The sequence below is a fragment of the Melozone crissalis genome, unplaced genomic scaffold (genome assembly GCF_028551555.1).
Source record: "Melozone crissalis strain CALT ecotype California unplaced genomic scaffold, PUWL_Pcris_2 ptg000057l_1, whole genome shotgun sequence".
Classification (NCBI taxonomy): domain Eukaryota; kingdom Metazoa; phylum Chordata; class Aves; order Passeriformes; family Passerellidae; genus Melozone; species Melozone crissalis.
In genome coordinates, this window is record NW_026535835.1 from 11,586,537 (window position 1) to 11,602,229 (window position 15,693).

Below are 15,693 nucleotides of genomic sequence, written 5' to 3' on the forward strand. Positions count from 1 at the left end.
TACTCCCAGTAGTGTTTTACAGCACACCTGGCAGGAGGTGTAGTAGAGTAGCAGTGGCATTTAGAGTCTGCCACTGTACAGGTGTGGCATTGCAGCTTTCTACAGCATCCTCAGGATCCAGGATATTCAGTAATGCCTAACTTATCCATGTTCCTGTTGGAGAGATCAAGGCGAAATACTGTAAATGGAGTCGGACAAACCTGTGAGTGATCTTTGTATAATGATGCAGAGCTGCTTGGCTGCAGTGAAAAATCTCAACTCCTGTGGCATGAATTTGCATCCAGCACTCAGAGCTGTCCGCTGGCAGGCAGAGAAATACAACACAGAATCCCTTTGTGTTTCCCCTGCTCCTTGGGAGGAGAGTATTTCCATGACAGACTGGCACACAGGCTGTACAATGGCTTTTTCTTTTCTCCTCAGCAGTTTGGGTTTTGTGTGTTTCTGGTGGATGTGGCTCAGCACAGTGAGTCCCTCCTCTGGGCTGAGCAGGGGCAGTGGAGACCCTGAACCCAGAGCCTGCTCAGCTTCTCTCCAGCACATAATCCAAGGACAGGCTTTAAGAGAAAAGAGATGTAACTCAGCACAAGGGGTGCAAAGGGGTGATGAAGAAGTTTTCTGAAGAGTATTTCCTAAAGAGCCTGAAGACCATGAAAAGAGAAATGGAATGAAAGCATACAAGTGCATAAATAATGTTTTAGAATGTTTCTTACAGGCTGATGCTCTGGACTTTTTTCTGAATTGTGGAAGTGATGGCAAGTGTGAGGACTTTGCTCTGTTCTAAAGGCCTTTTTCCAACTCCCAACTGGAGCAAAAATGTCAGGCTCAGATTTTTCACAAATTCTGCATAAAATAATTTTTGGACACACAAGCAAAATGCTTAAACTCTGATTCTAAACTGGCACGTTTTCTTCCATTGTACATTTAATGCCGATTTTTATTAGAAGAATATGTTTTGAGAACTTTAATTTGCTTCCATAGAATGCTTTGAAAATGAGAAACTTGGTTTTAGCCAACTGTCACAGTACACTTCTCTAAAATGAGCAAAACCAAAGGAAAACCAGCCCCAACCCCAACCCTCTGTTCTGCTTAGGTACAGAGACAAATGTGGTGTGTGAAGTTTCTGTGGAAATTCACAAAAGTAATGGATATTGTACCTGCCTGAAAGATGCTGAGCTTGGAGCTTGTTATCTTTGTATCTGTGATCTTTTTTCAAGTGTTGATTAAAATCTTTCCAGGCTGCTCAATGATGCCAGGTAGGTGTTGCAGAACTGTCTGCTGTATGGCCAATTGCTGCTTATCAGTCTCCTCTGTATTTTTCCTCATACAACTATTACTGGGTCATCACCTGTATTTTTCTCTACTTTTTAAGTGGCCACAACATGGTTTGGGTGAAAGTCTCAGGGTCATAAGAAAAAAATGTTCTTTTTGGGGTTGGCAATCTGGGTTCAGGTGTCTGCACTCTAAATCCTGTATGTCTGCACTCTAAATCCTGTATTTGTATTTAACTAATGACAGAAACCCCTCGTGGTTGCTACAGGCAAATGTGAACCAGTAAGAGAGAGCCCCAAGGAGATTTTTTGAAAAACAAAATGTGAGCAGTGAGCCATGGCAGCTTTCTCACTCAGTGTCTGTGAAAAGAGAAATGTGACCCCCAGTCCTTGCCAAAATAGCTCAGTTCTTTCTAGCAGAAACCCAATAATTGGGAGCATTTCAGAGAATACAGTTCCTTAGCTGAGATTTCCCAGGGTGCAGAGACAGAACATCTTCAGCTCCACGACCTGCAGCCTGCTCCTACCGAGATTTAACACTTCTCTGTGTAAACCTCTTCCCCAAAGCCCAGCCCGGCAGCAGCCTGGGGAACCGTGTGTGCCGTGGAGGAGGGGAAGGTGAACTCTGGAAGTGCTCGAATAATTGAGTCAAACAAGCAGAGGATTTGATTTTGTTGTGTTTTTGTTTCCTTCCCTTGGTGTGCTAATAAGCCTGAGAAAAAACTGCTAATCTGTCTCATTCCCCAGCCAGTACGTGAGGGAATGGTAGAGACTGGAGGTTTGTGCTTGTGTTTTATTGAGGCTACAGAAAAAGAAACGTGTAAGATAAAAGGAAGATCGCTGTGAAGGCAGGGGAAGAAAAATGGGAAAAAGCCTTTGGGATTAGGGACACCTAAATGCTCCATTGAAGGAGATTGATTCCTTCCAAGACCTCTCAGTTCTGTCCTGGGAAGTGTTCAGACCCCATCCAAGGTGTTTGCCTTGGAGCTCACTGTCTGTGCCAGCTCGGGGTGCTCAGGACCTGCAGAATGAGGCCTGCAATGAGGAAAGGGAAGTGCAGGAATATGACGGGGATCCACAATTAGTCATTCTCTTCCTGACCTTGCTGAAGGAAATGTCTGGCTTTATATTGTCTGCTGTAAACTCGCCTTTATTTAGGCTCTAAGTTTACACATGCACAGCTTGTTGGTGTCTTTATTTCCACTTCCTGAACCATCAGCCAAATATACCTGAGAGTTCTTTCAGAGATGTGTGAGAATGATTAGTGCCATCATAAAAACTATGGAGGATATTCTCTTTAAAGGCACTTTAAGTTTTGAATTTTACAGAGAGATCCATGGGCTGTAACACAACTCCTTTCCCCAGAGCATGGCCTGGTGCTTCCTTTCCAGATTCTGAGCCTTCCATAATCTTTCTCACTGTCACTTGCTGCCTTCTGCTGCAGTCGTTGGAAAGCCCCCAGGGGTGGGGGGTAATTGTTTTCTTCATGGGAGGAGAGATCCAGTGGGTTTGCCAAGATACTGAATAATTACAGAGAGAGGCAGAGTATTAATGTTATGTTTGGGCTGCATTTGCCTCTGTAGGACTTCACAGGGTTGGACAGGTACTGGTTTACCTGCACTGCTTGGAGAAGCCTGTGTGGTGTTCTTCACAGGGTAAATCCACTGGCCTGCCCAATGGCCATGCCCCAGCTCCGTGAGGGAAGGGAAAGCTGCACAGGTGTGTAGGGCAGTGTGAAATAGCAATAGCCTTCAGGAGAGGCTGGGCAGGAGGAGCTTGCTGTGCTCCCTGTGGAGGCACAGCTGAGCCTGATCAGGCGTGGCCGAGTGAAGAGGCCCCACTGGGTGCAGCAGAGCTGGGAGCAGCAGAGCTGCAGATCTCATGTGGCAGCAGCAGGGCTGTGCTCAGCAAACGGCAGGTACAGTTCTTAGTCTTGCAGAATGCTCTCAGTCATTCTGTTACACTTGTGTGTCCTTGGGTTGCAAGGGGAGGGGGAGGGCTTTCATTTGTAGTGTTCAGTGGGTGTGAAATCTCTGATCTTTAAGCAGAGCACTGTTCCTGTAGCTGCATTAGGCTCGGATGCCTCGCTGGGACGAAATCTTTGAAGAGAATTATGTTATGAGGCTCAGGGAACTACTTGATTGTGCAGTTTCATCCTCCCACTCTTAGCTGGGAAGGCCTCAACTGAGTGTTTACAGCCTCACTTGCTGGGATTGTGAAAAAGAGAAGAGTGGAGAAGAAAAGGAGTGGTATGTGGCCTTCAAGTGACCCAGAAATGATGCTGTCTGCATCATTTGACAAAGCAGAAATAACATACTGTAGTGTTTGGGCAGTGGCTATTGTGTCAGCCTCAGGCATGACTGAGGGTTCAAAGGAAAATCCATCCATCTGGGGTTCCATCTCTCCCTACCCCTCTACCTCTCTGTGCTTGTATTTACCAGTTTCTCCTAAGGCCTCTCCCCCCCAGCACACCTTGCCAGCACCCTTTCCTGCTGCCTTGTGCTGGGTCCTGTTTTGCAGGGTCTGTTTAGCAATGCATTCAGAAATTATTTCCTTTTCTGTTACAAGTGAGCCCAAAGTCCCTGAGCAGCACAGCTGGGTCATTCAGGAGCAGCAGGGCTGGCACCAGGGCTCCGTGGTGGGACTGCCACCTGGGGGCTTGTTCCATCCCTTCTGACACCTTCTGCTTTTCAGAGTCCCTGCTGCTGGGAGCCACTGCTTAGAGCAGAGCACTGAGAGAGCTTTCGTGGCCCCTCTTCAGAGCTGCTCCTTCACTTTGTGCAAATTATTTTAATCCTTCTTCCTCTTTCTTGTTTTTAACAAGGTGCTCCTGCATGGGGTCCTTTGAGGGCATTGATGTTCCTGAGGTGTTTGTGGCATTCAGAGCAGTGTCACTGTTGTGCAGCCACTCTTGTTCAAGGGCATGGTGCCTGTGGCCCAGCACAGCAGTCACCCCAGACCTGGGGCCTGTCACTGCCCCTGTGTGACCAGGGCAGGGGGCGATAGCAAATGCACCAGGCGAGCGAGAGCTCTGCTACTGTTTCAGCACAGCTAAAGCTACAGAAACCAGGCCTCCCATTCTGGACAGGTGTCCTGCTCACTGCCAAGCTTCTTGCTGAATGAGTCAGCTGGGTTCAAGCAGAGAATGAATTCCACAGCCTGCAGGTCAGAGGCTGACGTGGAAGTAAGTGAGCCCCTTTTATTTCTCGGATGCCACCTCAAATAAAGCAAATGACTTTGCTGCCAGTTATTTCTCTGTAATATTTTGTCTGATACCTATTTTACCATGCATGGCTGGTGAAAATACAGGTCACAATATCATCCTTTAGTAGCTTTGGTTTTCTTGGTTTTGAGGGCAAAGCCATGTGGGTGACAAATGGAGTGACCTAATTTTTTAGGATACAAATAATTCCTTGAAATGAAGTGTTTTACTTCTCTTCCTCATACTTTGGGTCCTGTGCAGATCCTGTGCTTGCCTTGGAAAGAGCTGTTTGAATTTCTTGCTGATCTCAAGGTAGTTTGGAAATTTGTGAGATTGTGAGACTCTCCAGCTGAATCCTGCATTATGTGACTGTTCCTAATGGAAGCACAGATGGGAAGGATGGTTTTCTCTGTGGCTGAACGAAGTGTTCTATGAACAGGTTTGGATCAGATTTCACTGCAAATTGAGCATATGTCATGTGAAAAGGGTACAGACCCACTCTCTCAGTTTAAGCAAGCAGATTTGGTTCTAAACCAGTCAAAACCAGGCAGTGGTTCAATTCTCCCTGTACTAGAAAGGGAACACTTCACACTGCCATCAGGTATCTTTATAGCTACAGGCACAAGGAGGAGTTGTCTGAACAGAGGGGGAAATGAGAATTTCTGAGGCTGCAGTTGGTGCTGGTGATGCTGTGATCAGAGGCTGATAACCATCCAGATAGCTGGGGGCACTCAGATGAGTCAGCTGCTGAGCGCTTGGGTTCACACAGGAGCAGCTCCGTGCTCTGTGGGCAGAGCTGCGCACGGTTGGGTTGCTGTCAGCTGAAGGGCCCTGCAGACCCTCACATGGAGCAGAACTGCTTTGGATGGTTGGCTGCCCAGCACAGAGAAGCCTGTCCTGTGCCTGCAGACCCCTGGCAGAGCTGAGCCTTGTGTGGGCACCTGCACAGGGGCTTTCTGAGCTCTGCCCCAGATCTGTGTGCTGTGTAACAGTGACATCCTAGGCCTTTCCCTTGCAAGGATCAACCCCGCTGCACCCTTTTTTCACTTTAAACTGGATGACTTTGAGAAAGTGCCCTGAAGTATCCTCACATGCTGCTGCTCTCCCAGTAGCTGGTGAGATCTTTATCAGTTTCTCACATGGTTGTCAAGCATGACTTCAGAGACAAATTTGGTAAGTCCAATTCTGACCTTTTATGTTCTCTTCAGTTCTCAGGTGGCCTGGAAGGTTTTTTGGTCTGACATAGCATTTGTATATATAATGGCACTGGGGAGAATAGATAAGAGTCAGCAAAAGGTGTGAAGGGAATCCATTTTCACTGGATGCCTTCAGATGACTCATCTGACTCTCCCCAGTGCCCTGTGCAGATAAACTCCAGCTCAGAAATTTTGTCTTCTGTTTGAGGAGGCAGAAATGCAGAACATTCCTCACGCTGTGATCCTAATCTGGCCAGTGCATGTCCTGCTGCACCAGGAGCTGCTGGGGTGCTTCAGGGAGTGCTCCCTGCCCTCTGGGCTGGTTCTTGGCAGGAGCTTAATAGAGGAGTTCCTTCCTGATTAATTCCTGTCTGAGGCAAGATAGATGACTTGCATTTCTCTTAACCACATGCAAGAGCTGGGCCATACATCGATCTGATCCTTTTAAAGCCTCAGCCAGCAGCTGGGTAAATTGCAGGGCAGGACTTGGTTGTAGCCTTGGAAGTGTCCGTGTAAGCTCATGTTTATCGTCTCCTCCCATGCTGCCAAGCTCCCTGAGATTTCATCTCTGGGCACAGGAGCAATAGGATCTGCTTTTGACCATGTGCTTGATTTGTTGATTAAATCATGACAGTTGTTTGTTTTGGGTATTGCAAAACTCCTCTTCTAAACATTGCGTATGTTTCAAGTCAACAAGAAAAGTTGCAGGCTTCACTGAGCAGATTATAAGTTTTGTGAAAGTGTGAAAACATGGCATTTGGTTGTGAAACGTATGATTGAATCAAATTTGGTCTCCAACTGTTGATATTCTGAAGAAATCTTGGCTGGCACCTTGGTATAGCAGAGTCCTCCCTCTGCCTGTCTCCAAGTTGTTTAATTTATAATTTCCATTTATAATTTCCAAGTCTCCCTTGTTTTTTGTGAGTTGAAAATTACTATATTTGCTGCATTTATAGGGTATTTCAAGATAAGCAGATTAAAAACATGAAACTAAGCCACAGAAGGCTTCAGAAAAATGGGGAGTCTTCTAGCCTTTGCTCCTTTTTCCATGTTTATTTGGATCAAGTGCATTGGATTCAGACTGGGTTTTGACAAAGTGCAGAAGCTGCAGTAGGTCTAAGTTTAATGCCTTTTAGTGACTCTGGAACAAGATGCCACTTTTCTAAACACAAATAAAACATAATCAACAAGAAGCTTGGGGAGAGTTGATGCCCAAATGCATGAAACTTGATTTATCTGGTTAGTATCTCCTGAATTCTGCACCCCAGTGTCAGTGATGTGGTTTTTCAGATGCCTTTCTGTGCCATGTCTGCAGAAGTGCAGCTGAAAAACTTGTGGGCATTTGCTTTTTGTTTATCGTCCTCTAAAGTCCCAGCTGTTGGCTGGAGGTCATGGATACAGGCAGACTTGCATCTCAAGAGATCTGCTGTTTATTTTGCAGAAATAAATTAAAAAGTAGAAGCGTGGCAGATTTCTCCTAAACTTCTTGGAGCTGCTTCTCCTCTGTGCTTTAAAGGTGCTGTAAGGAGATGAACATGCATCCAGGAGCCCCTGGCAGCGTGTGCCCTTCTCGGAGCAGTGAGGACTGGTGTCCTGGCCATCAGCTGCACCAGGCAGAGCAGCAGGGCTCTGCCCTGGAGTCAGTGATGTGCTCCAGCTGCTCCGTATCCTGTCTCTGTTCTTGCCCTTTCCCATCTCTGTGGGTTCAAGGCAGCTGGAGTACTGCTGCTTCTGGTGTGGGGTTTGCCATTTGTGATGAGTAGGACGTGCCATTTAGCAAGCAGGCAGTGAGTAGCTACTATTGGCTTTATCTCTCAGTCTAGTTTGTGGTTGGAGACCTGTGTGCTGGTTGTGGGTTTTTATGTGCGTCACTGAACCCAGAAATTTTATTATATTCTCAGAAAAGGGTTTTGCAACAGCTCAGCTATTAAAGCCAAACCATGTAGTTTAGTAAAAAGTCTGGGCAGGAAACAACAAAATGAAATTCATCCTAGGGGAGAAGCGTGGTGCATGTAGGCTGGGACGAGAATGCAAATACGCTATTTATAGGACTAGGGGGAAACAAATTTGGACTTGAGGAGTAAAAGCGAAAGAGTTATCCGGGAAAAACCAGCCTTGGCCCTCTGAGACACTCAGACCTGTGCTGCCAGAGTGCTTATCCATTTTGGAGAATTTGTTACATTCCAGCAAAGGAGAAAAGCTCCACATTGAAACCCATGCTGCACAGAGTCCCTTCCAGCAGTGTCCTTTAGGAGTTTGTGCTATGGATGGCACCTGGGCAGGGGAAATTCTTGAACCAGTATTTTTTTAAGCAGTACCAAACCAGCTGAGGCCGGTGCCTGCTCCAGGGAGCTCCTGCAGGACGAGCAGGCAGAGCTGTGCAGGGAGAAGGGGAGGGATGAGTGCATTTGCTCCTGATCACTCAGACCAGTCTGTGTCAGAGCCAGGAGTGCAGCCCAGCTCTGTTCTCTTACTCATGTGATGCTTCTGGAGTTGCTCTGGGGCTGGCCAGGAGAACTTCTGTGAGGAGTGCAAAAGCAGTGGCTGTACCTCTGCCATATCCTGCCTGGAGCAGCGTGCTCTCCTCGTGACACTGCATGCTGGAATTGGGTAACGTGGGGCACACACTTTGTGTATCGTTTCTTTTACATAATTTGTGATTTTTCATTTATAAATAGATGCTAAGCCCTCCTTTCCTTCCACTGTGGTTTTTAGAACAGATTCTGACACCTCCAATGCCTGCAGTTCCCTGCTTTATTCTGGAGCATGTGCCACTTTTAGGGCATTTGCCTGTAATTAGCGTTCCATATAACGAAGCATGGAGCTCTGTCTTTACAGAGTATGCTGATAACTCATCCTTCTTCCAGGAAAAATAAATCTTGCCTGATGGGAGATCCTACACTAAAATAACAGATTATAGTCAGACTGCAGATCCAAGCTGCTGCTTTAGACACAGGCCCATCAGAGCTGGCTGTACCAGTTCCAAAACCACTGTGCAATCTTGCCTCTGTCCCTAGGTGCTCTGCAACCCTGAGGCGTTCCCAGGAATGGAGAAGGGTGAGGTGAGCCAGGGGCAGCAGCAGCTACATCCTGCAGTGCCCTGGGAATTCCATGGACAGGCTCACAAACACGCTGAGCTGTCTGCCTGGGCTGGATGTTGTGGTTGCAGTTTGTGTATCAGAACACATATCGTCATTGGCCCTTCCCTCGAGTGGCATCTGCAAAGAGACAAGGCTTGGGTGATCTCTGTCTTCCTCCTCTTTTCCATGACATAGCTATTGCACAGTTGGGAAGCTGTTTCTCATTTGTGTAAGCTGATTTTTGGCATGCCGGGGACTGTTGAGTCTACAAACTTCCTGCAGCCTCTTCTTTCTGCCTGCCCTGAGGGGCCCTTGCCCATCTACTCATCCCAGTGTCAGTGTCCATAGAGGGGAAAAGCACACTGAAAGAAAGAAAATTTAAACCAAGCACCGGGCAGGAAAATCCTTGGGACAGCACCTGCAAGCTGCTTTCTGCCATGGCAGTGATCAGGAGAGCCCTGTGGACAAGCTGCTGTGGGAAAGGACGTGTGACAGTGGGAAAGCAGAAGGTCAGCACTGAGGCAGCCCGTGACACGTGTGTGCCCCAGAGTGCACAGGGCTCCCTGCAGGATCCCAGCTGCCCTGCAGGATCCCAGCTCCCCTGCAGGATCCCAGCCCCTGCAGGATCTCAGCTGCCCTGCAGGATCCCAGCTGCCCTGCAGGATCCCAGCTCCCTGCAGGATCTCAGCTCCCCTGCAGGATCCCAGCTCCCCTGCAGGATCCCAGCTCCCCTGCAGGATCCCAGCTCCCTGCAGGATCCCAGCTCCCTGCAGGATCCCAGCTGCCCTGCAGGATCCCAGCTGCCCTGCAGGATCCCAGCTGCCCTGCAGGATCCCAGCTCCCTGCAGGATCCCAGCTCCCTGCAGGATCTCAGCTCCCCTGCAGGATCCCAGCTCCCCTGCAGGATCCCAGCTGCCCTGCAGGATCCCAGCTCCCTGCAGGATCCCAGCTGCCCTGCAGGATCCCAGCTCCCCTGCAGGATCCCAGCTGCCCTGCAGGATCCCAGCTGCCCTGCAGGATCTCAGCTCCCCTGCAGGATCCCAGCTGCCCTGCAGGATCCCAGCTGCCCTGCAGGATCCCAGCTCCCCTGCAGGATCCCAGCCCCTGCAGGATCCCAGCTGCCCTGCAGGATCTCAGCTCCCCTGCAGGATCCCAGCTGCCCTGCAGGATCCCAGCTGCCCTGCAGGATCCCAGCTCCCTGCAGGATCCCAGCTGCCCTGCAGGATCCCAGCTCCCCTGCAGGATCCCAGCTGCCCTGCAGGATCCCAGCTCCCCTGCAGGATCCCAGCTGCCCTGCAGGATCCCAGCTGCCCTGCAGGATCCCAGCCCCTGCAGGATCCCAGCTCCCTGCATGATCCCAGCTGCCCTGCAGGATCTCAGCTCCCCTGCAGGATCCCAGCTGCCCTGCAGGATCCCAGCTGCCCTGCAGGATCCCAGCTCCCTGCAGGATCCCAGCTCCCTGCAGGATCCCAGCTGCCCTGCAGGATCCCAGCTGCCCTGCAGGATCCCAGCTGCCCTGCAGGATCCCAGCCCCTGCAGGATCCCAGCTCCCTGCAGGATCCCAGCTCCCTGGAGGATCCCAGCTGCCCTGCAGGATCCCAGCTCCCTGCAGGATCTCAGCTCCCCTGCAGGATCCCAGCTCCCCTGCAGGATCCCAGCTGCCCTGCAGGATCCCAGCTGCCCTGCAGGATCCCAGCCCCTGCAGGATCCCAGCTCCCTGCAGGATCCCAGCTGCCCTGCAGGATCCCAGCTCCCTGCAGGATCCCAGCCCCTGCAGGATCTCAGCTGCCCTGCAGGATCTCAGCTCCCCTGCAGGATCCCAGCTGCCCTGCAGGATCTCAGCTGCCCTGCAGGATCCCAGCTCCCTGCAGGATCCCAGCTCCCCTGCAGGATCTCAGCTGCCCTGCAGGATCCCAGCTCCCTGCAGGATCCCAGCCCCTGCAGGATCCCAGCTGCCCTGGAGGATCCCAGCTCCCTGCAGGATCCCAGCTGCCCTGGAGGATCTCAGCTCCCCTGCAGGATCTCAGCTCCCCTGCAGGATCCCAGCTGCCCTGGAGGATCCCAGCTGCCCTGCAGGATCCCAGCCCCTGCAGGATCCCAGCTCCCTGGAGGATCCCAGCTGCCCTGCTCCAGAGCCAGGGAAACTCAGGGCAGGGCACAGCTGAGGGGCTGGTGCGGAGAGGGCAGCCAGAGCGCAGCCAGCAGCAGCCCCTGGGGTGACACAGGGCCCAGCACAGGGCACACAGGGCAGGGACAGAGCCCCTGGGCCCTGCCTGGCACACAGCAGCAGCGTGGCAGCCGCTGGGGCCCAGGCACTGCTGAGCCCACAGCCAGTCTCTCCCCAGGCTGGCCCTGCCCTGCTCTGAGGAAGCAGAGCAGGGGTGGAAAAAAGGAAGTGCTGTGAGCCCCTTTATATAAAAAGGGGTACTGAGAATAAATGGTTGGGATTTCCAGTTCACTGTAGGGCTGGGGCTCCAAAGCCCTGTTGGGAAGTTGTGGTGAAAAGGCTCCTCTGGTTTCAGCAGGGGTGGTCAGGGCGAGAATGCAAAGGGATGGCTGAGTTTCTAGGACATGGTAGTCCTGGATTGCCTCTCCTGGGAATGGCAGTGCTTGCGTTGCTCTGGGCATTACAGGAATTGGAATCACTTCAGTATTCACACACTTTTTGACAAATCTCAGGCTGCATGGCACTGCTGTCAGAATTTGGTGTGTGGGCAGGGACAAACTTGTTACAGCTGATAGTTGTAAGGAATAGATTGCTCATAAAACATGTTCTCAACTAACTTCATAGGAAAGCACTTAAACTGTAAGAGGAGACACATGATGGTCAAAGAATCCATGTTTGTTATTTCCTTTACATTTTCAGTCTGATCATGTCCCAGATGCTAAAATTTGTTGACTAAGAACATGTTTTGGTTTATAAATCATGGATCAGCTAACTTGCTTTGAGGCATTGTTTTGTTAGGAAGGTTTTGAAGCTTAAGCCTGCCTCATGGGAATGTGTGACACAGCGAGCAATCTTTGGAGAGTATTTTCTTTTTGATACGCAAACATAAGGCACAAATAATACTCCTTTTTGCTGTTTTATTCTTTTGTGCCTTAAGTGAAGAATTCTGTGTAGTGCATTTGCCATGAGATGGTCAGGAGATAAAAGCTTTGGAATAAAACTTTAGAATAGAAGATGTGCAGAAATCATCTAGTCCAACTGCCTGAATTTTTGTTCTTTCAAGTTAGCTGGTTTTAATGTTGATTTTGTAATAGAAATGCCCATCAGATAACAGGCCTCAGAGTCTTTGGGTACTTTGGCTATTCCTGCCTCAGAACTGCTGTTGATGGGGGTTTAGAGCAGGCCCTGCCTTCTGCTGGAATGCTGAAGAGCAAAGATGCTCAGTGTGAGGGAAATGCACTGCGTGGATTTCCCCAGAGCTCACAGGAGGATGTCACTCCTGTGTCACAAGCCAGCACACCCCGGGAAGGTCAGCCCGTGCCCAGGAAGCTCAGAGTTTGTTTCTGCTCCCCAGGTGAAGCTGATTGACTACATCCACCGGCAGCGGCAGTGCAAGCTGAGCGTGCCCCTGAGCGACCGCACGGCCGAGCTCAACAGCTACCCCCGCTTCAACGACTGGCTGGACATCGTCAACGTCAGGAAGGAGGTGGTGCAGGTAAGGAGGGGACACAGCCCCCACAGCGCCCTCCTGTCCCTTCAGTGCACTCCCAGCTGCCTGTGGCTCTGCGAGCCACGGCAGGACTTAATCACTCACTACCTTTGTGATACTAACAGTGCTGTGCTGCGCTGTGTTCTGTGTCCAGCATTAGCCAGAACAGGACTGTTGTTACAGTCTCTCACACACACACACGTAGAGCTCAGTTCACTGACAGTTAAACAAAGCAGAAAAGGCTTTTTCTATTCTTTTTCCCATTTTTGCCTCTGCAGGCCAGGTCACAATGTTCTCATTCAGTTTCCTTTGATCGCTAAACAACCACAATTTTTCTTTGACCTCAGCAGGAATCTGCCTGGGTGAAAAATTCCTTAAATTTTCATGGAAGTTATTCCAGCTTGGTTCTGATGTAACTAAGTGGTCTCTTAGTTAAACAGTACGGGTTCAGGACAAAGTTGTTCCTTTTATTTCCTACTGTTCATTTTGAGTGTGGTGCTGGTGTTGCCTTCCAGCCCAGCAAGGTTTTGGGTGGCACAGCCAAAGGTGCAGCACTGACAATGAGAGGACAAAAGCAGCCTGTTGCTGTGGCCAAACTGCCAGGCTCCCAGCTAGTGTTGGTTTCTAAGGTTACTGGAATTGCCTGAGTCTAAAAGAATGTCTTTGTAGCTCTTTTATAAATCCTTTGTGATGCCTACAGAAAGGAGGGGCGAAGAGGTGAAGGAAAGGGAGGAGGGAGGTAGACAGTTCAAATCTGCTACATCCTGCTAATGCAGGAAGCAGAGAGGGTTGAGACTGCCCTTCTGTATGTGTGGTCACTAAAAGGGGTGAACAAGTTCGGGTTTGGTCTAAGGCAGAAAGAATTTCCCAGATCTGTATTATTTTGATTTGTGCTCTCTTGCTGTCCTGTCCCAAGCAGTGTCCAAATAAATGAACTCTGGTCCTTCTGGGACAGAACTGTAAGAAGTGTACAAAGCACTGAAACTCCTCTGGGATTCTGAGTGTATGGTTATCTTTTAAGGGTTCTGCATCCATTTCATGCAGCTGCAGGCAGCTTCTGTAGCACTTGTATTAGCTGGACAGCAGAACTGCAACACCCTGTGTGTCATTAAAATAATTTCTGAGTAGGCATGCTGGAACAGGCCGTGAGCTGGGGGAAGTGGAAATAGCTGGGCTAATAAACTAAGTGCTCTGCTCTTGCAGTGGTTTTTGTTTTGGTCCTGTTATTTCACTGCTCAAAAAATAGCCATGCAGCCACTGTTGGTGCTGGACACTGACATCAGCACAGTGCTGAGCTGTCTGGGATGAGTTACCTTTCAGAAATGTCTCAGGTATCATGGGATCATTCCTGCTGTTGTTTAGATTTCATACAGCATGTTGAACTGCATTTCAGCTGAAAGCTTTCAAAATGGAAATCACTGACAGAAGGAGCTTTAATAGGTTAGTTATTACAAAATCTAGAGTGGTGTCCTGCTTTGTGCACACTGCCTGTGACAGGATGGGGAGGAGCCTTTGCAGACAGAGCTGAGCAGGTAATGCTGTGAAAATGGGGACCCTCGAGTGATTCTGGCTCTGGGCAATGGGGAACAGCTTTCCATCTCTCAGATACTGTTAGGTCGCTGTAAAATGGAAATAGGCATGCTGGGTTTCCTTCTTAAGGCTTCCAAAAAATTGTGCAGAGAGGAGGAAAAGTGCACAAGTGTCACAGTGTGGTCACATGGTAGAACAGCCCTCTCTTCTTGTGCCTTTCAGGCTCTGAAACTGGAGAGGTTGCCAAGTACCTGTGGAGTCTCAGAAGAGCTGCCTCAGAGCCCTGCCCTGAGAGCTGAACAGAACAGCAGGTCTGGCACAGGAGGAGGTGCAGTGGAGGGCTCTCTGTGCCTGCTGCCTCTCAGGGACAAACCAGGAGAAAGGCCTGGGTTGATGGGGTTTTGCTTTTTTAAATGGTTCTGAGTCCCTTTGCATTTCTAGTGCTACTGGAGGGAGTATTTTCAAGACTGTGCTAATCTGTGACATAACACTGTTGAAAAGCAGCCTAATTGCAGGAGTTCTTTAGCTCAGCGGTGAGAAGAACAATGCTCTGTTTCTCTGTCTCCCCTCCCCTCCCCTCGCTCCCCCCAGTCCTCTCCCAAATAAAGCTGCCATGCAGGGAAGCACAGAAGCTCCCAGGCTCTCCTGTCAGAAATAGAGCAGCAGCTCCAATTTAGAATATCTGCTGACTCCTCCACTCCTGAGTGAAGACTATTTTTGCTCAGTGACTTGCTCTAGACATTGTGAAGCTCGAAAGCTCTGGTGATTATAATTGCTGGGCTCCTTTATTTCTTTGAAAACCTATATTTAAAACGAGAATAATGACTGCCTGTAAAATCCTTTAGTTGTGGAGGAGATTACAGCAATAACAATGCAGTGTTTGTGGCGCTGGGCGACAGCTAGAGCTGCCGAGAGCACGGACGGCAGCGAGCCGGTGACGCTGCGCCGGGTGCGAGGGCTGGGCTGCGACCTCGCGGGCCTGCAGGTACGTGGGCACTGCCAGCCCAGCCTGGCATCCTCCTTGGCAATGCACTGCTGCTTCCAGAGGGGTAAGGGAGCTTGGAGCCCCCACCCCAACCTTGCTATTTCTGTGGCTTTGTTACTGTTCCTCTAATCAGCTTCCAGACAGATTTTTATCATAGAAAGTGGCAGCAGGCTCTGCTTTGGAGCTGGGCTAACGTGGTGCTGTAACTTGCTGTTTAAGTGTTTTTCTAGGGAATGCTGGAGTCCTTGTTTTTGCTTAGGAGTTCTAGAATCTGATCAGTTCTAGAGATTGATTAATTCTAGAGACCGATTGTATGTGTGGTTTACTGCCAAAAATTATGTATAAATGGTTAAATATGGTGGGATGAAGGTGAGCAAAGAGGAACTTGAACTGAGACCTAGAAAAGACAGGGCAAGGAGCCTTACAGACAGAAGCTGTGTGCATGCTATGTAGTCATCTTGAGTGGATAAAAATTGCTCTGAAAATGGTCCTAGAAAAATACATTGATCTGGATTGTCCTGCTTGCCTTGGGAGTTGGAGTCAGGAATTGGGAGGGCAATGGGAGAGAAGGAGGATGGGAACAGAGTGCTCTCTCCACTCTTGAGCTGATGGAAGAAGTCTCTTGCAGAGCTATTTACTGGGTTCTGAGCTTGGAGTATGTCTGTCAAATAGAAGAGACTAAAAAAATTCTGTTGGCTTATTTTCTTCAGCCCAGAAAGCGATTTTCTCTGCCTTTATCACTGTGCTTCCCAGAAACAGAACTATTGTATTTCTTC

General features: G+C 49.4%; 1 protein-coding gene across 1 annotated transcript in view; it reads left to right on the forward strand.

The window, feature by feature from the left end:
* The window catches only part of KSR1 (kinase suppressor of ras 1), a 47,442-nt gene that overhangs the window by 14,539 nt on the left and 17,210 nt on the right, over positions 1-15,693 (forward strand). The window contains exon 2 of the mRNA XM_054287285.1: positions 12,268-12,408. Within this exon, the coding sequence (XP_054143260.1) occupies positions 12,268-12,408 (141 nt within the window). The remainder of the gene's footprint in view (positions 1-12,267; positions 12,409-15,693) is intronic.